The sequence below is a fragment of the Chenopodium album genome, chromosome 27 (assembly GCF_948465745.1).
Source record: "Chenopodium album chromosome 27, dcCheAlbu1.1, whole genome shotgun sequence".
NCBI lineage: Eukaryota > Viridiplantae > Streptophyta > Magnoliopsida > Caryophyllales > Amaranthaceae > Chenopodium > Chenopodium album.
Window position 1 is genome coordinate 178383 of NC_137860.1, and position 27946 is coordinate 206328.

Consider the following 27946-nt stretch of genomic DNA (forward strand, 5'->3'; position numbering starts at 1 on the left):
GTGCAACAGGTGTTCAGGTTTGCCATTGCATTTAGCCCTAATGGGATAGCTGCCCAAATTCTTTGGGCAATTTGGCATTCTTTAAAGAGATGTCTCACTAATTCCTCAGCCTGATTACCTAGCACACATCTTCCCTCCACTTCTCTACCTCTTTTCCTCGGGTTATACCTATTAGCTAACCTGTTATTCACTAGTAGAAAAACATAAATCCGCATCGGTTTTGAACCGGTTTAGATTTGAGGGATGCTAAAAAGTGAAACTTTTGCACCAGTTCAAAACCGGTGGCATTTCTTATTTTTCGCACCGGTTCTTCAATAGTTTAAAAAAAAGAATAAAATTGGGCACCGGTTTTAACCTGAACCGGTGCCAATAATGTCTAACATATATATATATATATATATATATATATATATATATATATATATATATATATATATATATATATATATATATATTACAATTTACAACCCAAAGCTGTAATATTACAATTTTTAAGTCAAAAAAGAAAAAAAAAAATTTACGGAACATAGTTTAATATTGTAAACAGTAGTGTAGAGCAGATTAGCAGCAGCGAGAGCAGTAGAGCAGCATGCAGCAGGGGGTCTGGTATTCACAACCCACCACACTAGTATTTGGAATCTAGACTAGTACAGGATGCACAAATAAAAACCAAGCTCAGGGAGGAAGTATATGAAACCGTATATGCAAGTGCTACTTGCAGCCAATAAGATATAATTAAAAAAAATAACTCTGTATAGAAGAAAAATGCTTCACAACACTCACTTTGAAAAAGATGGTTTATGTTTTTGGCTGATGAGGGATGGGGATCGTATTCAAGGTATAAATCCACCCTTGAGGTGTTAAAGCAGCAATTTTTTCCTGCAAAATGTAGGAATGCTTTTACCTAATGAATAGAGAAAGTTATTGAACCAAAAAAAATAAAATTGTAAGCAAAAAAAAAAAAAAAAAAAAAAAATCAAATGTCAAATTTACAACTTAGACTAACCTCGTACTGCTGCCCTGCCAGGCCAGCTACAACAGCAGCCCCGGCAGGGCAGCAGTACCTGCAGCCTTGCCAGGCCAGCTGCCACAGCAGCCTCTGCAGGGCAGCAGTAGCTACCGCCTTGCCAGGCCAGCTGCAACAGCAGCCTTGGCAAGGCAGCAGTAGCTGCAGCCTTGCCATGCCAGCTGCAGTAGCAGCCTCGGCAGGGTAGCAGTAGCTGCAGCCTTGCCAGGCCAGCTGCAACAGCAGCCTCGGCAGGGCAGCAGCAGCTGCAGCCTTGCCAGGCCAGCTACAAACACCTTGCCAGGCCAGCTGCAACAGCAGCCTCGGCAGGGAAAAAGTAGCTACAGCCTTGCCAGGCAAGCTGCAACAGCAGCCTCGCTAGGGCAGCAGTAGCTGCACCCTTTCCAGGTCAGCTGCAGCAGCAGTCTCTGCAGGGCAGCAGTAGCTGCAATTGGGCAGCAGGCCAGAGTCACTAGTCCCTCATTCCTAGTCCCTCCTAACCCTCAATGATTCAAAATTGAATGTAGAATTCTATTATACAACCTACATAGCCAATCACAATCAAAAACCCAGAAATTAAAACCATGAAAAGTGAGAATTGAATTTTGATATCAGGAAGACAAAAACAATGAAATTAATGACCTAAAACTTCGAATGATTCGTGTATATACATTTAATCAAAACTCGAGTAGTGTAGGACATGAATATGCTCAGGTTGCAGATGACATTAGAAAAATCCACACTATATTTCCAAAATAGTGTGTCAAGTGTCCATACCTATATTAGATTGCAGAGTAACCAACATGACAACATTGGTACTATAGGTGAAATGAAATGAAGGGCTCGGGTGAGCTCTCTAAAACAGATTATTTTTTTTTTTTTTTTTTTTTTTTTTTTTTTTTTTTGTGAAAAAAAAAAAACCTAAATAGAGATAGGTTAGCCACTAGCAGCTTTGATAAATGAATGCAACACATGTATACAACCTATTCCAAAAACACATAAAGTAACCTGGTTCATATCTTAATTGTATCAGGATAGCCTGTGAAGGTGTTACCATGTTACTCAACTGTTTATATTCTAGACTTCGGGAAAAACACACAAAACTTCTCAGACCACTAACTCCAACAATAAAGTTAGCTTAATTATCACAAGGTTATCAGGGTTAGTCTGTGAAGATGTTACTGTTACCATGTTACTCGGCTGTTAACATTCTAGACTTGCAACTAAATGATAAAGAAAAAACACACAACTTCGCAAATTCCACTCACTCCAGAAGATTTTACATCCCACACACAAGCAGCAGGCAATGCACCACACAAAGAAGAAACATAAGCAGCAGCAGGAACACTTTACCCACAATAAAACGCAGCAACAAATAGCAATATAAGCAACACGTAGCACCCAACACATACTAAGGCACCACGAGACACAACACCGCACATTCAACACCCAACAAAATGAAGATTTTCATGCAGCAAAATAATAACAAAAAAATAAATAAAAATCACAAATTATATCCGTGCATCATACCTTGTGATATGAGGATTGGGCTTATAGACTCATAGAGTCATAGCAAGGAAACTTTTGAGCTGAGGTTTGGTATGTGGAGCTTGTGATGAGGGAGTTCTAGAAGTCTGAATCAAGTCCTTCAAAACAAATGGTAATTTATCAAGGAGCAACAACAAACATGTAAAAATCAAAGAAAGTGATCAAAGAGCCCCAACAGAAATTAGAGAAGTAACAAACTCACATGAGAAACTGGATGAATATAGACTACCTGTCTTGGCCTTCCAAATATGCCCTGTAGGAGTTGACATATTCACTAGGTGATCAAGTGAGCAAATCTCCAATACAGTCTCTTCCTTGCTATTAAAGCTAGAAATATCAAATAAAACTCAAATTTTGGTCACAAACTAAATAACTAATACAATCATTGAATAACACAACACTAATTCAGTTACAATACAACAACCAATTTCGTCCCTAAAATGAAATATTTAAAAATATGCTATTAAAGCTAACACAACCAAAATTAATTGAAATTGGGAAGAAATTGAACTATTAAAAGCAAAAAATCAGCAGAATAAATATTAGGGGAGCTTATTCACTCATCAAATAATTTTTATACACAAACATATCATTTGTAGCCCAAAATCCAATTCAGTAATCATATAATTCCAAAAATCTTAAATGCAATTAGAAATAAAAAAATAAAACAATATCAGTGAAACGATCAAACTCGGCTGCCAAAAATAAATGAAGTAGATCAAGCAAACCCTAAATTACAGGGGGTGGGGGGAGCAAATAAATCATGGAAATCTAAATGTGGGGTAAGAGTATATTTAATGAAATGTCAAAACTTAATAGAAGATAAATTCAAGATCTATATGTAACTCAAAACCCTAAGAGGAGAGAGGAAGAGGCGAACCCAGGAGGAGTGTCCGCTTCCCTAAATTCTTTCGTGGTTGCCCTTCTCTTCATTAATGGAGCTTCGATCATCATTAAACAAATGAATGCGGCAGCAGTGGCGAACCTCGGGCTCTTATTCTCCTATGGCGCTGCTAAGAGGAGAATGAAGAGGGAAAGGAACCTCCGGTTCTTGCGGTGGAGAAGGTGGTTGTGGTGGAGGAGGTGGTTGTGGTGGAGGGAGTTCAGAGGCAGGTGGCGGCAATGGTTCCGGTGCTGGTGGCGGGCGAAGAGGAGGGAACGAGAAAGAGAAAGAATGAAGCTAAGTGAAGTGGAAAAACAAAGAAAGAGAAAGAGAAGGAAGAATAAGGGCAGATTTTTTTTGTTTATTTCAAACCGGTGCGATTAATATAATTTCGCACCGGTTTGGTTTAAACCGGTGCGAATTCTCTTTACTCATATCCCGCCTATTTTTTTCAGTGGCCATTTCTCGCTGCGAATTTTTTTTTCTACTAGTGTATGAAAATTTTTCCATCCAAAATCAACTACTTTGGCCAGATCTTCACCCTCCAATATTTCCTCCAAAAAACTTCTCCCATCAGATCATGCAAATTGTAACCTTATACGAAGTATGAGTTAGAGTAAATATTTAAGATCACCTGTAACACCCCAATAATTCACTCTTTAAACCTGTGAGGACCCTGAACAATATTCAAGAGAATTACTGGCGTGCTACCGCCACGTGTTCAAACGTTAAGCCTTTATCAGAAAATAACAGCGGAAAAACTAAATCAGTTATAAATAAGTTTCAAAACCAACGAATGAAACCAAATTAAGTCATACAACTTGGAACCATTAAGGCCCTTATTCAAAACCCAATAAAAGTAGTATGTGATTAAATTCAGTGTTCAAATAAATTCAAACCCAAAAGAAATAGTGTCGAATAAAATCGAATTAAAATAAATTCAAACTTGCAAAAGAAATAAAATGCAAACAACCAACTCTCTACTCAAGATCCCACAACCCTGATGAATGCTGCATGTGTAAGAACCTGTGGTAATTCTGCTCCCCAATATTACAAGTGTAAAAATTGGATCGTCACAGGGTCATTGAAAGGCGAAGGCCATGACCAAAGAAAGACACACAAAGCACGCAATCAGCAAAGCTGAGTACATACAAGCTACAAAATAAATTAAGAAATCCATAACATGCTACTAATAATCAATCATCATGCATCAATAAATTATAGACTCAACACACGACTCTAACTATTTATATTACTAAGACTCCATTAATTAATAATAGGTAAATCATTATTTTTATTCATTGGATTACGCAATAGACAAGGTTGTCCAACCCATGCTCCATTTGGAACATCAATAAAAGAAAAACCCCATGCCTCCTTTCGGAAACATCAAGAAACATCCAACGACCACGGGCGCGACTCCGTGACCGTAGTTAGTATGAGATCTGACCTAACTCCTAGTTTTGAAAAATATTTAAAATAAGAGACTTGTAGATCAAACGGCCTCGAGAAAAGTACACGGCTAATACCCCATGTACCCCAACCCCTGATTGTCATTACTCCAGAAGTGCACCAATCCAGAGTTTTATTGCTCATGCATCTTGCACTTTACGTGATTTACAGGTTTAGACTTGGTGATGACTCATATGCATAACAATACAATCAATCCAATATCAATTCAATCAAGTAAAACAACTTTTCAATTTCAATTCTTGATTTATTAGTGGCAAGCAACATTTATTAGTTATTCCTTTACTACCTCGGTGTATAAACACCTTTGAGTGCATAAGGCACCCCAAAACCTCAAGTTCGTCTTAGAAGACTTAAATTCTTCCTTTACTCATCCTGCTTGCATAATCATGAATGAATAATAAATTAATCATTACACCAATCATATACCTTTGCCTCTAAGAGCACCTTGCATAATTAGAGCACAATTAATACTTGCAATATAAAATAGTGCACGTCATACAAAATTCACAATGTATAACCAAACAATTTAACTCAGTCATCCCTATACATGATACTAAGTTCTCGATCCGTCGTCCTTAAACATGCACCTAAAAGAAAGGTTTCGTAACTTGTACGTACCTTAAGCAAACGAATTGGTATGTCACTTTACTAACTAGAAATCACCTTCAATAAACTCCTCTCCTAAGCCAAATAATAACATCTCAATCAATACCCAATCAATCAAATTTACAGCAATACTAACTTACTTTAAAACCTTCAAAATCCAAATCAAACAACAATTTAAAACCTTCCCTTTAGTTAAAATTAAAGGCTTATATATAGTTCTTTAAATTTTCTTCATAAAAACCTTAAAATACACTCTTATACATGAAATTACAGCAAGTTCAAAGTCTAATAAAAATCTGAAAATTATATAAAAATCCCTAAAAATCTCCCTTTTTAATGGGTGATTAAACCCTCTTTATAAAACATCAAAAGTAGTACTTAGAAACTATTTCCAACACTTAAAACTTCAATAAAAACATATATTTATGCTTAATTAACTTTAAACATAATTAATTTTATTAATCAAACTCAAGGATAATATTTTAAGTATAAAAAAACTTCGTTAAAATAAAAAACTGCCCGAAAATCATATTTAGAGGCTGAATTTGGCCACGAGAGGGTGGTGCTCACTACCATAGGTAATGAGTCTTTCTTAAAATGTTGTTTCCACATGAAAAACACTACTTTTTCATCAAAATCGGATGAGTTCAGAATCTGATCGGGATTAAAACGGGATTAATATTAACGAACGAAAATCTAAAAATTAAAACACGAATCTATGTGTTCAAAATAATCTGGAATTAAGTTAAACTAATCAGTAGTTATAATCACCAAAATTTCAAAACATCATTACTATAAAAGCCCTAAATCAATTGTTCATAAAAACCCTAAAATCATGATTTTCAATAAATTGAAACCCTAGGTTTATAATTCATAAAATATGAAATTTATAACATAAATATAATCTGAAATTTATAATCTTTATACCATTAAAATATAATTTGATACTAAAAATATAATCTTTACACTAAAATCAAAACCCAAAACAATTAAATTAACATTAAGCAAAATAATGAATTAAAGGAGGATGAAAATAAGACTAACCTTTTTGTGTGGGAAATTTTTGGAGATTCATGGGGTATTTATAGGAGAGAATTATTGTAGGGTAAAAAGAAAGATTGGGCCTCATAAAAATAATGGGTCGATTTAGTAAACAAATGGCCACTAAATGGGTTAGGGTTGTGTGATTGGACATAAATTGTAGAATAAAGGTGCATAAAATAATTTGTTCAAATAATTTTCGACCCAGATTAATAATTTGAAACTTTTGAAATTAAATTATGAAAAATAACAAATAAATATTATAAATAAAATAAATTTTCTTTTATAAAATATTTAAAAATACGGGGGATTACATCACCTCAATTGGATCTCTACCAAAGTTCACAAATTTCATCACAACAGTAACTATTTGTACACTGTTAAGTTTCCTGCTCAAAAATTCAAAACTTTCACCAGAGCCACAAGGACCATAAGTGACAACACACAACAGACTTGACTGTTCAGTGAGTAAATTACAGTATGCTTTTTTTTTTTTTTTTCCAAACACCAAAATATCTCTGTAATAAAATAGGTTAAGAATAAACACTCTGCTCTTACCAATCTGACAAGATACTACAGTAGAATTACACTTATATAGACCAAAGTTTCTACAACTTATACCCTAAAGTGATAAATATGTACACCAAACTCCAGAAGTTGGCTGGCTTACAATCAAGTACTGAATCTTATCTTACCACTTAATAACTTACAAAGCAACTTCCTTGAGGCCGCGTTTTTGAAGAAATTTCCAATAATGATTTAGCATATGGTCATTTGGGGTTACCTGGTGCCACTTGCCAGTACAAAAAATTGCATATGCATCGGTAGCATACCTGTACAATGAAATGCAAACCAGTTATGTATTGAGGGTGAATGTTATGGACATCTTAGGAGGATTACAATAAGTCAATAACTTTGCAGGTCTTTCTAACAGTACCAAGGAAGCATCAGTTTCACTCACTTTCCAATCCCATGCAGCTGAGTTACGTGTGTCCAATCATCAGATAAATACTCCCTAGATAATTGCTGAATCATTGCTGCTCTCTTTCTATGCAACCCTAAACTTTGTATCATACTTGCGATTCTAGTGAAATCAGTGCCAATAGCAACTTCAGCATTGGGGCACACATCAAAAAAGTGCGACAAAACTTTCCTGACCTACACAAAAATAAACCATAAACAAATGTTTTCACAATCTTGAGTCCTCAAAATGAATTCAAGTATCAATTAATCCACACAAGAAATCATGACCAAATTATATACAGTCTTTCACCAAATAAATCCCCTCCAAAGGATACACATGCGCACAAGCACAGACAGACACAAATGGGCATGAGAGGAAGAAAAGAGAGCAAAACTTTAATAATTATTAAATATTCGTTGCATAACCTCATCTATTAAGCTCAGTCACTTGGACAAGCCATGTTACATTACAAGACAATCGAGAATTTATAAATTGCAATAAGTACAGTGTTACTACAAAGTAATAAGCAACAAAGGATTAAAATAGAAAGACACCAAAAGGGGTGTCACACATGTAAATAAGTAGGGCAGAGGACACAGATAATGCAAGGTATCATGAAAAAGTGAAGTAGTTTTTGATATCTTTCTATGAGAAATATCCCCTGGATACTGAATGCCATATACTTCAAAGTTTACAAAAAATTGACAAATAAATAAATTGCATGAGATAAAGGCTTTAAATAACATATTCATATTATATATTTAAGACTCAGCTCATATTGATCATCCAGCAAAAGCAAGCACCAAACATCTCCCATTTCCCAACAACAAAGCTGACTAAATAATCACAAGGTATGAACTATGATAATTATCTGGCATTTAATAGGCTTTTTCCTCAACTAATATGACCAATACATACAAAGTTGCTAACGATAAAACACTATTTATCTGAAATGACGCGTAAAATTCGGAAACCCAGCACCAACATTTGTATTCATCAAGCTCTTTGCAAACCACCAGGATGTAATCCTAAATCCTGAATAATGAAAGCAACTTCAACATATCAAGTGTAGCTATGACTCCTTATCAAGAGAAACTCATCAAGAAAAAGAGTTTCATATAATGTGGACAGAGAGGAAGCAAACCTTAGAAACTAGAGATAACTTATGCCTTAATCTACAGTCATTTCAAATATTTCATAGAGCATAGTACTTCCATAATCATCACCAATGTTACTCAATTGTTTTAAACCTGAGACACGATAAATGCTCAAACAGCAGCATAAGCATTGCAGTTTAAGAAAATAATGTCTATGTTCAGGGCTAAAATAAAAATAAGTTATTTTAGTACTTAACGCACATCATAAAAACATACCTGGGGTCTAGTAGTGATATTTAAAAGCATACAAATCACTAACACTCTCCAAGGGTCATGGGCATGCTGCTCTTGCAGAAGATTGTAAGGAGAGCAGGGTGGCCTCCAGGTACAGTTTGGTGGTTTTCTTTGGTAAGCATCAGCTCGCTTCTCAGCAGCACTAAGAGTCCTGCTTCCACATTGTTGTTTACCTTTCTTCTTACCATTTCCAGCAGTACCGTCTTCTTTCTTACCCTCTACTTCCTCTTCCCTATTCAAGTAGCTGTCCCTTGGTAAGCATATTTGGAAAGTAACTCTTCAAATTCAACGTACATAGTCTTGTCAACCCTTCTCTTTTTCTTATTTCTACAGTCAGCCTCGTCTCTTTCACCATCAAACTCATTTTCCTTTGACACCTTTCTAAAATATGGAGAGATAACCTTGGATGCCAAAGCTTTTGAACAGTTTTGGTTATCATGTATAGACCTCAGTGACAAGGGATCAAGGTCATTCTCCTGGCCAGCTGCTGAGTCACACTTTAAAGATGCAGTTTTCTTTTTCTTCTTGTTTTTTGCTTTTAGGGAAATGTTGCCAATCATCAAGTCATATGCGCCTTCATCACCACATAAAGTTGGTTCATCCAGACAATTGTCAACCTTGAAATGGTGCAAGGGTTCCTCTTCATCAAGCTTAACAGACTTTAACATAACCATAATATTCTTTTGTTCTGCCTCTTTAGTAATGAGGGCAGCAGAAAGCACAGTTTGGAGATGCAATCTTGAATTGTTGTGAGCATTATTCTTCTCCATGCAACATTGGTCAACAAGTGTTCCTTTTCTGTTGAGCTTTTTAACTTTGTCTCCTGTTTCCAATTTCTCTTAAATCACAGAAGTTTTCTTGTTGTTTTCTTGTTGCTATTTCTTTGCTTCCTTAATTTCGGTAACGTGATATTGCCCTCCTTAGTCTCAATTTCGCCTATATTTTTCTTCCTTTTCCTTTTATTCTCTTCCTTGCTATCATTCTTCATACTTCCAGAGAGATTCCTTCCCTTTGACTTTGAGACTTGATTATTTTCCCTCATAAAAGAGCTATCATGTCCTCTTAGTGAATTCATGTCCTCATTTCCCTCTTTAACATAACAATCACCACCATCTTCCCTCTTTACTAGCACATTCAGAATTTTGCCACTTTTCTTTATTTCCTTGTTTCCCTTTTTCACAAAATATGGAGAAACGACTCTTTTCCCATTCTCATTCATTAAACTGACAAACAAATCCCTTTCACTATTCTTCTCCGACCCAACAGCAAACTCAATATTCTTGTTCCGTTTCTTTTTGTTTTCCTTTTGATTGACAAAAAAAGCAATTCCATTCCCATCATTTTTCCTCAATAATTCTCTCCTTCCCTCGACAATTCTATCACCTCTAAATTTATAATTAGACGATGCACTTAAACCTAATACGATGATAGGAATATTATTCACAACGTTAAGATTAAGAGGTACCTTATTTTCTTGAGCAGAAGCCATTCAATTTCAAATTGGAATCATCCTCTCTCCTTCCTCCATTTCCGATTAAGGATAATTAGGGTTTCAATTTTCATTATTTCATATCTCCGAGAGTAATGTAACAAGGTCTTCAGACTCCAAATTTCTTTCTGGGAAAGTAGGAGATGGCTCTAGTTTTGGCGGGTCATAATTAGACGGTGCATATAATATACGCTTGTCTGTAATACTCCCTCCGTGTATTTTTTAAATATTACTTTTTGACCGACAAATAACTTTATTTAATTTAATTAACTTAAATAAAATAAGAGGTAAATGTAAGAGGAAAAATAAAATAAAGTAAATATACAGCGCATATTGTGGGTTACTTGCAGTTAGAGGATCGAATAGCGCGAAACCCTCCATTGAATTCTACTTGTCCAGTTTTCCCACAAACTCACTCTGATTTGAGCAGCAATGGAGAACAAACCCAGAATGTTCGACAACTTTATGACGCTTTTTCAGCGCCGGATTTCCAGTCCTCGCTCTCCTTCCTCTTCCGATTCTCCCAATTCCATTCCCTTTCTCTCTCCTATCGCTAATTCTGTTGTCGCTCGATGTTCCAAGTAAATTATCTTACCCCCCTTTTTTTTTTTTTTTTTAATTATTGGACTTTGATTTCTTATTATCAATGGAAACTCAAATTGCTCTCAATTTTTGCTGATTTTGTATACTTTAATTTTGATTGCTATTTATGTTCAAACTAACAACTAAGAAACTAAATCTGTAGTATCATAATCTAATTACTATTGATTAGACCTGCATTTAGTGGACTTTAGGTTGTTAGGTGCCATTTCATGATACTACTAGCTATTTTCCCCAATTATGGAGGATTCGTCTTGTTGGATTAGTCCTGATCATATAAATTGCTACTACTCCGTATTTGTTTACAGGATTTTGAATATGGCTACGGAAGATTTGTGCAGTTGTTTCGACGGTGAAAGTGGCAACAAACCAATCACGTATGCTAGGCATTTGTTAGAGTTTTGCTGCTACAGGGCATTTAATGTTCTGACCGCTCGTGCTGATTATTTGAGCGATAAGGAATTCCGTCGTTTGACATATGACATGATGCTTGCGTGGGAGGCCCCCGGTGTTGACTGTGAAACTTTATACAAAGTGAGACAGCAAATTGCTTGTTGATCTTTGTAAGATACCTTGGTATAATAAGTAGCATTTGTCAAGGAATTTGCATGATGGCTAATATTTTTGAGGGTCAAAAACTTAGAGTTTGCCTTCACCATCTGGACTTACCGACCTTGTTATGTGGTAATCTTGCAGGAAAGCGCCTCTCCCAGTAAGATGCAGAGTGAAGATGATGATGGATGGTCTTTATTTTATTCAAGCTCTACTGCCACGGCTGTTCAGGTTTTTTATATGGTTTCATGGCCCAAGGAGTTTGTCAATTATTGTTTATTTAATTGCTTTATGCTCAAATGGTATTTGATACTTTTTTGGCACTTCTTTTGGTTTTTGTATTCATTTTTGTTGTCTATTGATCGATAGGTTGATAATGAGAATACTGTTGGTCCTGAAGCCTTCGCACGAATAGCACCTGCTTGTGCAGTTATCGCTGATGTAGCAACTGTACAAAATCTTTTTGATGCACTGACAAACACTTCTGGAAATAGACTTCATTTTCTTATTTATGATAAGTACCTTCAGAGCCTTGATAGGTGTGTTTCCGGATCTGAAATTGGTTGACATCTACAAGTCATCTATAGTTTTTATGTTTTCTACAAAATATTTTTTGTGAATAAGTAAAGTGACTCCTTTTTTTGTGGGTATTTTATGAGCTCAATATAACATGATAACAAATATTAACAATAACTACTTATTCATAACTATATGGTGTTGTCACTTATCTACATTTAACTATAATTATTAGGTCACATTTGTTAAAGCTAACTTGTTTCTCACTTGTTTATACCCTCTTTGTTGGGCTATAATAGTATACAAAGTATCAAAGCAGCAAGGGCTTTCCCATATTATTCTATAGGGGAGATTTACAAAAACTGGGATAATATATAGTTGTGGCATTTTGGGTGATGCTATGAGGACACCTTGTCTCTTGTTTGTTAGATTTATGATTTAGTGGAGTTCATTGCTTCTTGTGCATGATGTACTGTATATTTTTTTGTCAGGGTTGATGGTTTGTATTTCTTTTATCCTTGCTGGTGCAGGAAAACAAATGAAACTTCTCTTGATAAGAAACTTTGTTGGTGATATATCTTTTGCAGGGTGATCAGGAGCGCAAAAAATGTGTCATCAGTTTCATCAAATCTTGAAATTGTTGATGGGGAAATCATTGTAGATGTTGATGGTACTGTCCCTACCCAGCCAATTCTCCAGCATATTGGAATTTCTGCATGGCCTGGTTAGTCATTTTCTTCTTGGAAAACGTACTGTATAATTTGAGTTAGATGATCTTTACATGATTAATTGAAGACTTGATTATTTAGAATTAGGGTTGAGAATTTTATTTAGTTAACAGAATGTCAAGTTTATAGATTAACCATTAGTGGTCAATAGTCTTAATTTTCAATGGAGGATATCTATATGAGATTGACTACTCCCTTCGTTTTTTTTTTTTTTTTTAAGTGTTACGCTTACCAAACGTGGTCGTATTTTTTTTTTTTTAAGTGTTACACCTTTTTTTTTGGCAAAAAACTACATTTTAATATTATCTCTCTCTCTCTCTCTCTCTCTCTCTCTCTCTCCTCTCATAGTCCCCTCCGAAATTCACTACTCCCTCCGTTTCTTAATACAAAGCCTCATTTCCTTTTTGGGTAGACCAAAATACAATGCCTCTTTCTATTGAGAAATTGTATTTTTTTTGACATTATTACCCTCTTTTTGATGAGTTGTCATTTTTTTCTTTTACTTTTTTGTACTTTTAACATCAATTTCCAACACTTTCTCTCTTTATCTCTTTAATTATTCCCAACTACTTTTTCTTTCTCTCTATCTCTCTCTAACCCCACATGCACATATTTACTTTTAATCATTAGTTTTAAAGAATTTACAACTTTCTTAATTTCCGCGTAAAAACCAAAAGAGGCTTTTAATCAACTTTCTTAGTTTGATTGATTGATCTTCTTAGGAAACCCTTTTCCCTAATATTTCAGAGGTTACCCACCCTAGAAGTTGAACCCAATTTGGAATTTTATTCGCATCATTCACATTCAATTCCATCTCATCCTCCCATTGTTTAAGGCAGATAGGTTTCTTATCCACTATGAGATTCGGGCTAGCTAATGCTTTGTCTTGAGAATCCACATTCAAGAATCTAACCAAGAACACACCCCTCTTCAATGGAATTACCTTGTCTATGTTCGACTTCACCCAAATTCGCCTGCAAAACCCTTTAAAAGTCTTAATATGAGTACTTCCCGCAATAGTATAAGCTACTACCCCCAATTTCCAATAATCCAATTCACCCACAATATCATCCATTGTCAATTTTGATCTAGGTTTATCAGATTAAACATGCAAAGAATTCTTCACATGAACTACTGGAAAAATTACAGGCGAATTAGAAGATACAATTGAGAATTCGATCATCTGTTTTTCAAACCCATATACCCACTTTCGCAAGCTTTGAGTTTCGTCATCCATTCTGAAAGCTTCAATTTCTCTCGCTATTTTGTGATCAATTCTTCCAAAGATTTCTTAGGTGAATTAGGTGAAAGAATACGTTGATCTAATTTATTCTCTGTTTCCAATGGCGAAATTTGACCCACATCCCCCCCGAGTTTTCGTCTTCTGCCCTCCAGCATAAGGCCCTAAGGAATCTAAGTTCTTAGAAATCTTCATTGCAGTCTCCTCCTCCTTCGTTGTGCTTTGTTTCCCTTTCTTCTTCCTTTCTAGAGAAAATACAGAGAGAGAAATTCTAGAGAGAGAAAGTTAATGTGTTTTTGATAGTTTTTTTTTTTTTTTTTTTTTTTTTTTTTTTTAAATTATGGTTTAAGTCTTGGTTTTAAAAAGCGCGCCTCTCCTCCCAGGAAAATGGGCTTTAACTAGGCGAGGCTGAGTCACCTACGAAAGGCGCGCGCCTCGTGCGCCTCAAAGCGCCTTTTGTAAGGTGCGCCTTTGCGCCTCAAGGAAAATAACTAAGATTTAAGTTATAAATTGAAGAATGGTGGACATTTTTTCAAATTCAGACTACCTTAGCTTTAAATATATCGTTATTTTATTTATTATGAATGTTTTTAATTGGTATTAAGTACAATCAAAGAAAAAAAATTATTTGAAATAAATATATAAATACATGCGCCTTGCATACAAAAGGCGCGCGCCTTCGCCTTGCGCCTAGGCTACAAGGACCATTTGCGCCTTGGTGCGCCTTGCACCTTTTAAAACTAAGGTTTAAGTAAATAAAAAGTATTACAAACTATGAGCCTTACTAGCTCCTTTGTTACAAAGAAAATATATAAAATTAGTATACATCTTTTTGTTTGATCTTGTCAGTTTGAATAATCTTTTGTATCCCACATTCCTTTGAACTTGACGAATGCATAAGAAGATGACGAAGAAACAAATTCTGGCATACATTTTAACAAACGAAGGACATCAATTGCTTATATCATTAAGTAAATGAGGCGGAAAAACAAAGTGGTCTAACATCACAAACTGAATCACCCATTTAAATGATTCGATACGCTTAACTGTGAGTACTATTGATCCCTTCTTTAAAGAAGAGACCATTTACATACTATAAACACCCAAAATTATCTTTAAGAAGCCCCCCAAACATTTTATTTTGGGGAGTAGTGTTAAAACTGGTATTTTCAAAGCAATAGATTGAAAATTCATTACTAAGCTAAAACAAAGGACTTCAAGGGATAACCTTACGTGTTTGCTTCCTAACGTTTTTTATTTTTTTAAAAAAAAATTATTAGGCATCTTATCCCGTTAGTGGAATTTGTTAAATGTTAATGGAGTTTCCGCAATGAATTATGTGAAGAAAAAGCTGTATAATATGTGTTTTTTGGTTCCCTCTAGGGTTTCCCCTTGGGAGGGTTTTTCTAGCCTTCATCGCTAGATTTTTTTTTTAGCTTTTTTGAAGGATTTCCTTCACTCGTTTCCTTTTCTCTCTTTCTCTTTCATTTCTTTTCTTCTGATCTCAATTGTAAATTTTTGTAGGGGCTTCCACCAGTATATTTTTACCAGTGGTAAGCCCCAAAAAATTTTGTAATTGCTTTCAATAAATGGATCCCATCTTTATGATGGTGTTTATTCAATTAGGGTTATTTTCTTTGTTTGTTCGTGTGCTAAAGATCGAAGATTTAGGGTTTCCATCGTCTCCAAAAATATCTAGAAGGCTATTAGAGTTTTTTCACCCAAACAACTACTCATCTGTGGATCTGAAGCCGATTTAGTGCTAACTCACAAATTGTATTGCTTCGGATGAAGTTTATTTATTAAGGCAATCGTTGTTCGAATCTGCGATGTAACTAGTTCTAAGGTGATTTGTACTTGTTTTGGAATTTTAGATTTCCTAGAAATTGTTTGTAAGTGCCGTTTGACTGTCTTTCATTAATGAAATCCTTTTTCTTCTAGTCAAAAAAAAAAAAAAAATGGGTGATTGAAGGAATATTTGTCACTTGTAGCCTTTTGTATTGGCCATTTTAGCAATTACTACCTTTTCAGATTAGAAATAAAATTAAATTGAATTTTACAACCCTGCATTCACGTATTCATCAAATTTGATACCTTTTGCACTTTTTGATGTCTTGAAAGTCGTCTTAAATGCTAATTTTTCTTTTTTTACCACATTATTCCATTTGATTGAATTATCAGTCAAATTAAAACATAAGTCAAAATGTAAAAAGTCATGATAAATTTCCTAAATGTATCTAACAATCAAATATAAATGAAAGTTGCTATTTAGGCTGTAACATACATTTTTTTTTTTAATAATACAGAAAAGGCTGTAATTTCATGGTAGTCTATACAGAAGGTTGTAAGTGACAATTCAGATTTTAATGAATGATATTTTAGAAACATTCATATAGAGAGACCTTTTTATTTTAACTCTCAACTTTCAAGTTTATGTTATTAATTATTTACACTTGTTGGGTACTTTCCTTGAATAATGTACTCCCGTCCTCTTATAGTTGGTCGTAATTAATTGTTGATTGAGTTATGACATTGGGCTTTGTGGTATTTAATAAGTTTATTTAATCTTATCTGTGTGTTTTTTTTTTTTTTAAATCTGATCCCCTGCTTGATATTTTTGCAGAACACCTTCACTTTGTCCTTTTTTTTGTGGGCATTGGAGGTGTATGCATAATTAGGGAATATGTTTTGTGTATGTCTTTAGTGCATATGAGTGCGTTGTGTCAGGTGTATCTGGTCCTGTGCCTGGCCTGTTTGCTATGCTATGTATGGTTTTCATTTCATCCTAAAGTACCCATGTTGGGTATTTGACTAATTAGCTTTTATGATAATTTATATTGGTCTTTTAAAAAAATTGTCTTGGAAAGTGGAGTATTATTTTGGACTTGTATTTGTGTTTGATATATGTTGCCAGCTTTCCACTAGCCAAGCCCTTGTAAACACTGTGTGTTTGTGTGAACAAGAAGGGTTGTGGAAGGAATAGCAAAGACATCAATTTTATTTGGCTGCATTCATTTATGCTTATTTGTTCTGGTAATGACACCATGGGATTGCTGTGGAAGTTAATATAATAACAAAACACCCTGCCTCACTCCACCTGTGCGTCAGGGTAACATGACAGTCCTATCTGTATCATTGTAGATTCTCTCCTAGCTTATTCTCATGACAATTTTTATCATCAATTTTTTTCTACACACTTTTTGGGTTTCAAAATTTATTTGGTCTTTCTTACAGGTAGGTTGACCCTAAGCAGTAAAGCTTTGTATTTTGAGTCATTGGGAGTGGGTCAGTATGATAAAGCTGCACGATATGATCTTTCTACGGATTTGAAGCAGGTCATTAAGCCTGAATTGACTGGGCCACTTGGTGCTCGGCTGTTTGACAAAGCTGTGATGTATCGAGCAGTAACACTGTATGTATTTGATCATGTCTCCAGTTTTAGGTGTTAATATTTTGAATTAGACCTCCATAGTGCTATACACTTTTACAATTTACATAGCCAAGTCTGTGTTTTTATGTAGTAATGTAAAGTTATAGTGCGCATAGTGTTATAGAGTAAACCCTACATTCAGCTGCTAATATTTTCATTTACAGAGCAGAGCCCATATTCCTGGAGTTCCCTGAATTTAAAGGAAGTTCACGGCGGGACTACTGGTTGGATGTCACTCTGGAGATATTGCTTGCTCACAGATTTGTTAGGAAATATCATCTAAAGGGATTCCGGGAATCCGAAGCGGTTGCTAGGGCTATTCTTGGCATATTTCGGTGTCGTGCAGTAAGAGAGGGTTTCTATTTTTTCTCATCACATTATAAAACATTGCTTCTATTTAACCTTGCCGAGAATCTTCCTGGTGGAGATACAATTTTAGAAACTCTGTCAAGTTGTTTAGCGCTTTTGAGAACAGGCAGTACTCAAGCAGATTCATATTCATCTGGGAGTGTTTGTACAGAGAAACAGCATATGGTATACCCAGTTTCGCTTCTAGCACTAAGAAGATTTGGATTAATTCTTCAGGAAGATGTAGAATTTGATCAGGAAGCTACATATGGTAGCGGATATATACATGTGGGTGAAGTAGATCTTTTGGAAGCAGCAGTAAAACAATCAAAAGTGGATACAGGGAAGGCTGTAGCAGCACAGGAGACGGTCAATCAAGTTAAAGTTGATGGGATTGATGCAAATATAGCAATCATGAAGGTAATTGAATGTTTGAACATCTTGTATCTTTTGATTCTTCTTTAACTATCTCTCTGCTGGATCGAAGAGCTGAAGAAGTTATTTGTTGTCGAGATTTAAGTGACATTGTAGTTTCTTAATCTTATCTTTACGCCTAGGAAATACTTGAAATTATGACATTGTGACCAAGTGAAATTTACATGCTTTTAACTTCTATTATACTACTGGTGCAGTTTAGTTATAGTTTTGTTGATGTATAGGATATAAACGTATTTTTAAAAGTACTTACTCCTTACCAACTTTGGAAGTAACTCTTGATTGGTCAGAGCAGAGGTAAGGGGTCCTTGAATTTGTTACCACCAAAAATCACTTACTTGAATTTAATTTCTCACGCTATCTTTACAATTGGACCACCAGCATCCTCATAGTAAAAAACTTCCAAAATTATCAAGAGAAATGTGTGGACTAAGCTGATGAACCTGCCAAAGGCCCCAACTAATCAAGTGTATGTGAGTTGAAACAAGGGTGCTTTTGATAAACCACCTTGAGTTGTTTACAAGAGCAGATTGACATGGGGAAATGTTGTTTACAAAAGAGAAATTAATTAAAATGTATGTAACAATGATTAGGGAAGTGAGAGCGAATTTTTTTTTTTCAGTAGCCTTTTTTTAAAGTGTAATGGTATATCTCCTAGTATTCATGATAAGTCACCCAATTCTATATTTTTCTTTCATTTTGCTTTTGATTATATGTCATAAACTTTGACATTGCCCTTATGTCTCTAAAGACTAAAGAGGAGCGGCCATAAGCTTTTATATATATATATATATATATATATATATATATGCCTGAATTGGCTTTTCATTTAAAATCTAATGACTGTATGCTTCTGTAGTATACAGTAGCACTCATGTAAGCCAAAACATTAAGAAGCTAGACAGTACGACTTTTTTTTCAGTTTTGTGCATTTATGATATAGGGGACCATCTCTATATTGCTCTTGACGAAGTTATTCTCTGTCATGGTTAAATTTGCATAGTAATTTGTTCATTGTCTTTTGTGTCAATCCTTCTTCCTAAATCAAGTAAGCTAGTGATAGATTTGATCCTTCTGGCAGGAGTTGCTTTTTCCACTGATTGTACTAGCTAGGCGTGTTCAATTTTTGGCTTCGTGGGAGGAACCTTTCAAATCATCAGTATTCTTGGTGCTGATGAGCTACTTGTTTGTGAGGTACTCTTGATCTTACTAGAGCTCTACAAAGATTGAATGCTTGTTTTTCTTTCTCATAATTTTTGGAATGCTTGTTTTTAGATCTTGTTATATTTTTGATTGGTTGGATAATAGGTAATATATTTAGCTATATATCTTATAGCAGAAATGGGCTGTTAAAGTGTTTGGAACTTGGTTTTGTTATCTGTAAGTGTGTATAATTCTCCTTGATTAGGTTATTCTCATTAAACAATATTTATAGGGATTACAACCTAACATATGAGTTAACCTAATTATACAAAAGGATATTCACAAAATATACTAGAGAATATTAACATATATCTCTATCATACCCCCGCAGTCATAGCGGTAGGAGGACGGACGCTAAGACTGAATCTAAAATCAAGAAATAATTGTCGCGGTAAACCCTTGGTAAAAATATCGGCATAGTTGTAAGATGACGGAATATGTAGAACCCGGATGTGACCCAATGCCACCTTCTCACGGACGAAGTGTATATCCATCTCAATGTGCTTCGTTCGTTGGTGTTGGACCGGGTTGCTAGAAAGATAAACCGCTGAAACATTATCACAATAAACCAAGGTAGACCGTCGTAAAGGACAAAATAACTCGAGTAGTAGATTCCTGAGCCAGCACGTCTCAGAGACGGCATTAGCGACCCCCCTGTACTCAGACTCGGCACTGCTCTTTGACAAAGTAGCTTGCCTCTTTGCGGACCAAGAAATTAGATTATCCCCTAAGAACACACAATAGCCCGACGTTGACCTCCTCGTGTCAGGGCAGCCACCCCAATCAGCGTCGGTATAAGCTACAAGCCGTGTTGGTGGAGATGGGAATAGATGAAGACCAAGGTCAAGGGTACCTTTGATGTATCTGATGACTCGTTTAAGAGCATTAAAATGTGGTTCGCGAGGGGCATGCATGAACAAGCAGATTTGCTGTACCGCGTATGAAATGTCGGGGCGAGTAAAGGTTAAGTATTGCAGCGCTCTAGCTAAGCTGCGATACAAGGAGGGGTCAGCCACGGGTTCCCCCTGATGCGCACTTAGCTTGGAGTTGGTGTCAACCGGAGTGGCTACCGTCTTGCAATTCATCATTTTTGCTCGATGAATTATCTCTTCAGCATACTTCTTTTGACAAAGGAACATGCTATTGGGAGTGCGAGTGACTGAAATACCCAAGAAGTTAGCTTACCAAGGTCTGACATAGCAAATTCGGACTTGAGTAGGTCTATGATTTGGCATTTAATCCCTCGGATGAAGCCGTGAGAACTATATCATCCACATAGAGAAGCAAGTAAGCCGTGTCCTTGCCACGGTGGAAGATAAACAAAGAATTATCACTCTTGCTGCAAGTGAACCCAATTTTCAAGAGATAAGAGGCAAAACGTTGGTACCAAGCACGGGGTGCTTGTTTCAAGCCATAAAGAAGCCATAAAGAGACCTGTTGAGACGACACACATGTGTAAGGGCATCCCGATTCACAAAGCCCGGGGGTTGATGCATATAAACGGTTTCCTTTAAGTCACCATGAAGAAAAGCGTTTTTAACATCCAACTGATGAATCAGCCACTTATAACCCATTGCAATACTTAAGACAGTCCGAATGGTAGTCGGCTTCACAACCGGACTAAAAGTTTCATCACAGTCCACACCTACCTCTTGTGACTTGCCATTGACCACAAGTCGTGCTTTATGCCGCTCAAGATCACCATTGTCCCTGAATTTATGCTTGTAAAGCCACATACACCGAATGACATTAACCCCTTCCGGTCGAGGGACTAAGTCCCAAGTATGTTGCTTAGTAAGTGCATTGAATTCCTCATGCATGGCCGTATTCCAATTTGGATCAAGCAAAGCTAATTTCGGGTTCTTAGGCAAAGGAGAGATTGATTGAACCGAAAGATTAAATGGCACTTTAGGCTTGAAAATTCCATGTTTGGAACGGGTCTGCATTTGTGGTGATGGTGAAGTTGGCGCATCAGGTGGGCTAAGGTGAGATGGAGGACTCGGGCTCTCCAATTGGGTAGCCTGCAGTTGGGCCGTGGCTGATTGAACAGGCCCACGACCCCCCTGCGGACTATTCTTCCCAATTGGAGAAGGTGGGGTGTGAGGTGGGGTGTGAGGAGAGATTGGAGTGGCGGGTGGGCTTTGTGTGGGGAATGGGCCAGAAGATGTTGTCGTGGGCTGGTCCAGAAGATGGTGAGTGAGAATAGGAGACATAGCAGACTCTAAGAATGAGTAGTCTTGTTCCTTAAATTGCTGAATATTTGTGAACGGGAAAATGTGTTCAACAAACGTGACATGCCTCGAAATAATGACTTTGTTAGTAGAAAGATCATAACACATATATCCTCTATGATTGGAAGGATAGCCAATAAAGAGACAAGAGACAAGGAGTTGACCAGGGTGCTAGTTTATGAGGTGCAATAGAGGAAAGATTAGGATAGCATAAGCACCCAAAAACCCGAAGATGGTCGTATGTAGGGGAACGACGGAAGAGGATTTCGGCCGGACACTTGTTCTTTAAAGTAGTTGTGGGTAAGATATTTAGTGTATGACTAACTACGGTGAGGGCATACACCCAAAAAGAGGGGGGAAGGGAGGCATGGAAGAGGAGTGTGCGCACCATATTATTTATCGTGCGTATGATACACTCGACTTTACCGTTTTGTGAGGAAGTATTGGGACAAGAGAAACGAAAACGTAAGCCATTGGTGGTACAAAATTGGTGAAATGGAGAATTATCAAATTCACGCCCATTGTCACTTTGAAATGTTTTGACATTTTTTTCGAATTGAGTACGTACATATGCTTGAAACTCTAGAAAGCAATTGTGCGTTTGAGATTTGTACTTAAGAGGGTAAATCCAAAGAAAATGAGAGTAGTCATCAAGAAAAACCAGATGATACTTATGTCCCAATTTACTAGAAATAGGAGAAGTCCATAAATCCGCATGTATTATATCAAAGGGAGAAAAAGTGACAGATACAGAAGATTTGAAAGGAAGTTTAATGTGCTTCCCTAATGGACAAGAATAGCAAAATTGGGATTTAGACCCATTATTACATTGAATTAAATTCCTATTTCTTAAAGCATTAAAAACTGGAGTGCCGGGATGACCAAGGCGACTGTGCCAAATTGAAGGAGACAAAGCTGCTAGAGAGACATTGTGATTGATTGAAGATGCGGAAAAAGGAGTGAACGGATAGAGGTCCCCCACACTATTGCACCTCGCTAGAGGTTTCCCCGTATTGAGATCCTTCACAGAAAAACCGAAAGGGTCAAATTCAACGGAAACAAAATTGTCACAAGAGAATTTCCTAACAGAAATTAAGTTCTTAATAATATTAGGAGTTTAAAGGACATTTTTGAGGTTGAAAGGATGGGGAGAAGGTGTGGTGGTAGTGCCATAGCCTTTAATTGGAATACGTTTGCCATCGCCAACCAAAATAAACCGAGGAGAATTCAAAGTAGATAAAGAAGAAAGATTACCGGAGTTATGTGTGAGGTGGGATGAGGCACCCATATCCATATACCAACCGTTGTCGGGTTGTTGAAGTGTCATTGTGCTGTATGCCTGACCGAGTTCTGTTGGAGACATAGGAGGCCCATATGAGGCTTGCGGTTGAGAGGGAGTGAAATAAACTTGCTGCTGCATAGGCCTAGACCCCAAAATACCCTGCTGAGGTCGCAGGAATGGACCAGTGGGGTATGGGCACGGTGGTGATGCCCAGTGACCAGGTTGGGCCTGCTGCTGCCATTGTATCGGGCCCGATTGCTGCTGCCAGGTTGGGCCTTGAGCCCATTGCTGCTGCTGCTGCTGAGGGTTGGAAGTAGGCGTGGACTGGTTGGGCTTGCCGCCTTTGCCACGGCCTTTTCCACTCTTGGAAGGGTTCTTGCCACGGCCCTTCCCACGTCCCCCACCACGGGGCTGCTGATCAAACTGAGGTTGTGGTGGCGGAGCAGAGTTCGACGGACCCAAAGAGGGAGCAACAAGAGCTTGTTGGCTGTGTTCATCTTGCCGAGCTTTTCTCGTTTCTTCAAGCAGAAATTGAGATCGGGCTTTGTGGAAGGTAGGCATAGGATCAGCCTGCTGAATCATCACCGCAAGGGTGTCATACTCGCCCTTTGGCAGACCCTTGATAAGCTGCAACACCATGGACTTATTGGAGAGAGGTCTGTCAACATTAGCTAATTGGTCAGCCAAAACCTTAATTTCTTTGCAATATTCAGCCATATTTGCAAAGTTTTCCAAGCGAGTATTAGTGAATTGTTCCTCCAAATATACGGCGCGAGTGTGTTTGTTGTCATGAAAGATATCTTTCAAGCGATTCCATAGTTCAAGGGCACCTGGCTTCATAATTGTATTCATGAGATCCCTAGAAATCGTACCATAAATCCATTGTTTGACTAAAGCATCAAGCCGAGTCCAGGTTGCGTCATCAATCCCGGAAGGACGAGAAACAGAGGCATCAATATGATCCTGCACATTGACTGCACACGCGTGGATTTGGAATAATTCGACCCAAGCAGCGTACGCACTATCATCTTGATCCAAGGTAACAGGGAGAATGGTCTTGATGTTGTTCACGGCGTACGCAGGGTGAAAGGTAGGGGAGGGAGGAGGTGGGGGGGGAGGGGTTTTGTTGTTGTTGGAGGGTGTTTCATCATCAGAAGGCATGATGGAGGAGAAGGGCTAGGGCACGGATCGGTGGTGTTAGGAATTCGGTGAGAAGGGAAATTCCTAGGAGGCAACTGATACCATGTAAGTGTGTATAATTCTCCTTGATTAGGTTATTCTCATTAAACAATATTTATAGGGATTACAACCTAACATATGAGTTAACCTAATTATACAAAAGGATATTCACAAAATATACTAGAGAATATTAACATATATCTCTATCATTATCCATATGTGAGAGATAAGCAAGCTTCAAGATGTGCCAAATAAAGTTAGACTCGGGTTTGAGGAGCCTTTTTCAGATTTGAAATATTGAAATCACACTTTACATGATGATTGACACTCATAATGTGTCAGAACCTAATCATTTTTAATGTCTGTATGCTTAAGCCTTAAGACATAGTTGAAGGGAATTGTCATCAACCTACTTATGAAAAAATACAAGGTTGCCATGTGGGGCCTTAATAGGATTTTAGGACCTTAAATATCTCATTATGTGTAATGAACTGAGTTCGGTCACCCAGCAAAGTCAGTGTAACAACACTGATTCGGATTTTAACTAGCAAATTTATAAAGAAGAAAGCTTTTAGATTGATTGATAATGGTGGAAGGGTTACAAGGGATAATGTAATAGCTTAAGGCTATCAATCTTCAATAGTGAGTTTAGCTCACAACTCTCCAATAATGGCTTTAGGCCATAACTCTCCAAAAGGTTTACACCAAATTTCTGTCTACCTTCTACTTTCTCTCCTCTATCTAGTTATACTAAAGCTAAAGACTCTTAACATAATAATACTAGACTACCAATATTACCCTTCCTTATGTTAGTTTATTACATTATGCTATAGATTCTCTGAGATTGCAACATATACTTAATTAGAACACAAGCTCGTTTTTATGTAGACGTAGACTTTAAAATGTCGAAGCTTGTTTGTGGGATGTGACTATAACTTCCATCGTTGTTGAATGAGATTGCCACGGATGCTTATTACTCCCTTCGTCCGAGAATACTTGGGACGTTGGGGTGGACACGTAGTTTAAGAAAACTACAAGTGGGTCCATTTAAAACATTTGTTTATTGTATTTTAGATTCTCTTTTGTATTTTTATATTGCAAGAAAACAACAAGTGGGGTGGGAGTGGGGTAGGTGAGGAGAGATAAAATGTGGGAAAGTATTTTTTTGTTAGTGGTCCCATTTCATATTTAGTAACGTGTCTAGTATTTTGGGATGGATGAGAATGAGAACTGTGTCTAGCATTATGGGACGGAGGGAGAAGAATATAAGTCCGTTTTTATGTGGAAGTTTTAAAGCTTATCATTGGGATGTGGCCGACTGGTTGTATTATCTATACCCTTTTTAAATTTTCTTTTGTCCTCCCAGATGTTTGACTAGAGTTCATCATTTTTTTTTTTCAGTGGATGGTTTAAGTTTGTGTTGCCATTCATTCTTGTTTCCTTTGCGGTGCTTATGCTTTGGCACCGTTTGGCCAACAAAGGGAAGCTGGTAGATGCCTTCAGAATCATAGCGCCTCCCAATAAGAATGCCGTGGAGCAGCTGATTACATTACAGGAAGCAATTTCTCAGGTAGAAACGCTGGTCCAGGCTGTGAATATTGTTCTCCTGAAGATGAGAGCCCTTCTATTGGCTGTACTTCCAGAGGTATCTCTCCCATCCGAATAACTGAACTTGACTTCTGTTTTTTGCTTTTTTTTCCAGCTCTATGATTTTTTTGTTCTGTATTTTTTGCTAATTACAACTTACTATATATAGATATCTGAATGTGTATTTTTCACTAATATTAATCGCTAGACATTGAGAAAGATTAATGTTACAAGTGTATATTGAAATTTAAGAAGCAATCTTTTGTAATCTCTTAAACGAAAGAAAGCTTATACTTTTTTGGAATGAGATTCCTATGTGAAGTAGGAAACAACTTTTTTTTTTTTTTTTTTAAATTTTGTTGTGTGTGTGTGTGTGTGTGTGTGTGTGGGGGGGGGGGGGGGGGGGGTTAGGTTCGGCAATGAAGATCGGAATTTCATACTACCTCCGTTACTTTATAGTTGCAACAAATGAATTTTTATATCTCACAAAAAAATACCCTTTTGTTGCAACTAAAAAGAAATCTAGGTAGTATTATATCCATCACGGAGATTAGAAAGTGACATCTGATTTGACATTTGTCTTCATCTATTCTTCTGGATTATGAGTGCATGTATTGATACTTATTCCCATCAATTAGTTTCTTTGTACACGTGAGAAGAGTATGTACATCATAAATGGGATGCTCATAAACAAGATTTGTCATGCCTGATGATTTGATAGAGATAGCTTTTGAAAATTATTAGCACTGCTTAAAAGACATACAAATGGATGCATAAAATTCTGTACTTTGTGCCTGAAATGTTTTGAGAAAGATCCCTTTTTACCTTAATAGCTGTCTTTTAGAATCTTCGAGTATCCTTGCTTCTTGAATTTTTATTTGTGAGATTTACTATAACACCCAATATTTTCCCACAAGCTAATGAGAACAAGTCATAACGGAAAGAATAGAATCCAACCTTCCTTTTCTCATTTTATACTTTCTAGGACTTTTTTTTATTAGTTTCTAAGGCTTTTGAGGGTTTCGTCACCTGCTTTAAAGCACCCCAAAACCACAACAGTCCTGCAGCAACTCAATTTTCTCATCATCGGTCCCTTCTAATCTTTTATGTGTGCTTATGTGATACTCACTTAAAGGGCCCAAATCAACCCTTGTCTTTGCTCTTAGGCAAGAGTGTCCCTTTCAAAATCAGATGCCTGCTTGTATCTCTCTGCAATATTGCCTATCTGCACAATCTCCCCTCTCCCCTCTTTCCCCACGAGGCTTGAACCCTTTCCAACAAATAGCAAGAGTGCACCTTTCTGGTGTCACAACACCCAGATCATAACTCCTTGGCAACGGTTTTGCGTCAGATCCCACTTCAATTGCATGGTATGTGGCTGCCCTCTCTCACTCTCCCCTATGAAATTAAGCATAAAATAAGGCATAGCTATGAATCTACTAGCTCCATTTAAAGCTTTCCATGACCCTTAGTTCTGAAGTTTGAATCCTCTTACTATCTTTTTCATTTTGATTTCCTTATTTTTGTGTCCTAACCTTTATCTTCTTCTGCTCCTCAGGCCACATATAGGGTTTCCATCTTTTTGCTTCTTACAGCGGCATTGTTCATACTAGTGCCTTTCAGATTTATAATCCTGTTTGTTCTAATGGAGCCCTACACTAGGGAAATGCCTTTGAGAAGGGAAAGCAGCTACAGGTGGTTGAGGAGACTAAGAGAGTGGTGGTTTGGGATACCTGCTGCTCCAGTTCAGCTCATCAAGCATGAGGACAGTAAAAAAAAGAAATAACCCCTCGGGTGTGACACGAATTTGTGAAAGTGGATGACGAGACTGTTCTTCGCTGCTGTAAGAAGCCTGTGTATTTAACTTATATGACAGAAAAAGGACCTGCTGCATCACATTTTAAAAAGGAGGATGATTTAAATTTTAAATTAAGCTGTTTGTTGTACACTTTGTACCTAATACATTAATACTCCGCATAAAGTTATAAACTGTGAACTAGTGTGTGCTTCAGGTTTGCTACATTGAATATCATACTGTATTATTTGAGTTCCTAAAAATGAACTGATTTATAAGTTTTTGTAAAGCATGCATTTCTAAGGCTTTAAGGCTTTTGTGTGCGTTCTTTCTAAGTTTTTGTTGGAAAAATAGGTATGTTATTTTGCTCGGTTTCTTTTCTATTCTTTCTTTATTATTTTTACTATTTTCCCAGATTT

At 36.8% G+C, this 27946-nt stretch overlaps 2 protein-coding genes across 15 annotated transcripts; one reads left to right on the forward strand and one right to left on the reverse strand.

Annotated features, from left to right (window-relative positions):
• Window positions 1–517: 517 nt before the first annotated feature.
• Window positions 518–10654, reverse strand: LOC145618913 (methyl-CpG-binding domain protein 4-like protein). Of its 13 annotated transcripts, none has more exons than XR_014108075.1 (8): window positions 8895–10654; window positions 7519–7715; window positions 7253–7390; window positions 3435–5591; window positions 2757–2807; window positions 2537–2652; window positions 784–879; window positions 518–644 (listed from the first exon to the last, which is right to left on the reverse strand). XR_014108075.1 is itself a non-coding variant. In XM_081673524.1 (8 exons), the coding sequence occupies exons 1-4, from the start codon at window positions 8922–8924 to the stop codon at window positions 5576–5578; spliced, it is 366 nt and encodes a 121-aa protein (XP_081529650.1). In that variant the 5' UTR covers window positions 8925–10653; the 3' UTR covers window positions 518–644; window positions 784–879; window positions 2537–2652; window positions 2757–2807; window positions 5529–5575. The 13 variants fall into 13 exon arrangements, 7 of the variants coding, with proteins under 7 accessions (XP_081529650.1, XP_081529649.1, XP_081529648.1 ...); XR_014108074.1 differs by having other exon boundaries at window positions 2784–2881; XR_014108072.1 differs by having other exon boundaries at window positions 2757–2881.
• An 80-nt stretch (window positions 10655–10734) lies between these two features.
• On the forward strand, window positions 10735–27838 carry LOC145618912 (uncharacterized). Of its 2 annotated transcripts, XM_081673519.1 has the most exons (10): window positions 10735–10982; window positions 11310–11535; window positions 11698–11784; window positions 11923–12092; window positions 12657–12793; window positions 17272–17449; window positions 17632–18235; window positions 19332–19444; window positions 25547–25790; window positions 27291–27838. In XM_081673519.1, the coding sequence occupies exons 1-10, from the start codon at window positions 10834–10836 to the stop codon at window positions 27516–27518; spliced, it is 2136 nt and encodes a 711-aa protein (XP_081529645.1). In that variant the 5' UTR covers window positions 10735–10833; the 3' UTR covers window positions 27519–27838. The 2 variants fall into 2 exon arrangements, with proteins under 2 accessions (XP_081529645.1, XP_081529646.1); XM_081673520.1 differs by lacking the exon at window positions 10735–10982 and having other exon boundaries at window positions 11443–11577.
• Window positions 27839–27946: the final 108 nt, after the last annotated feature.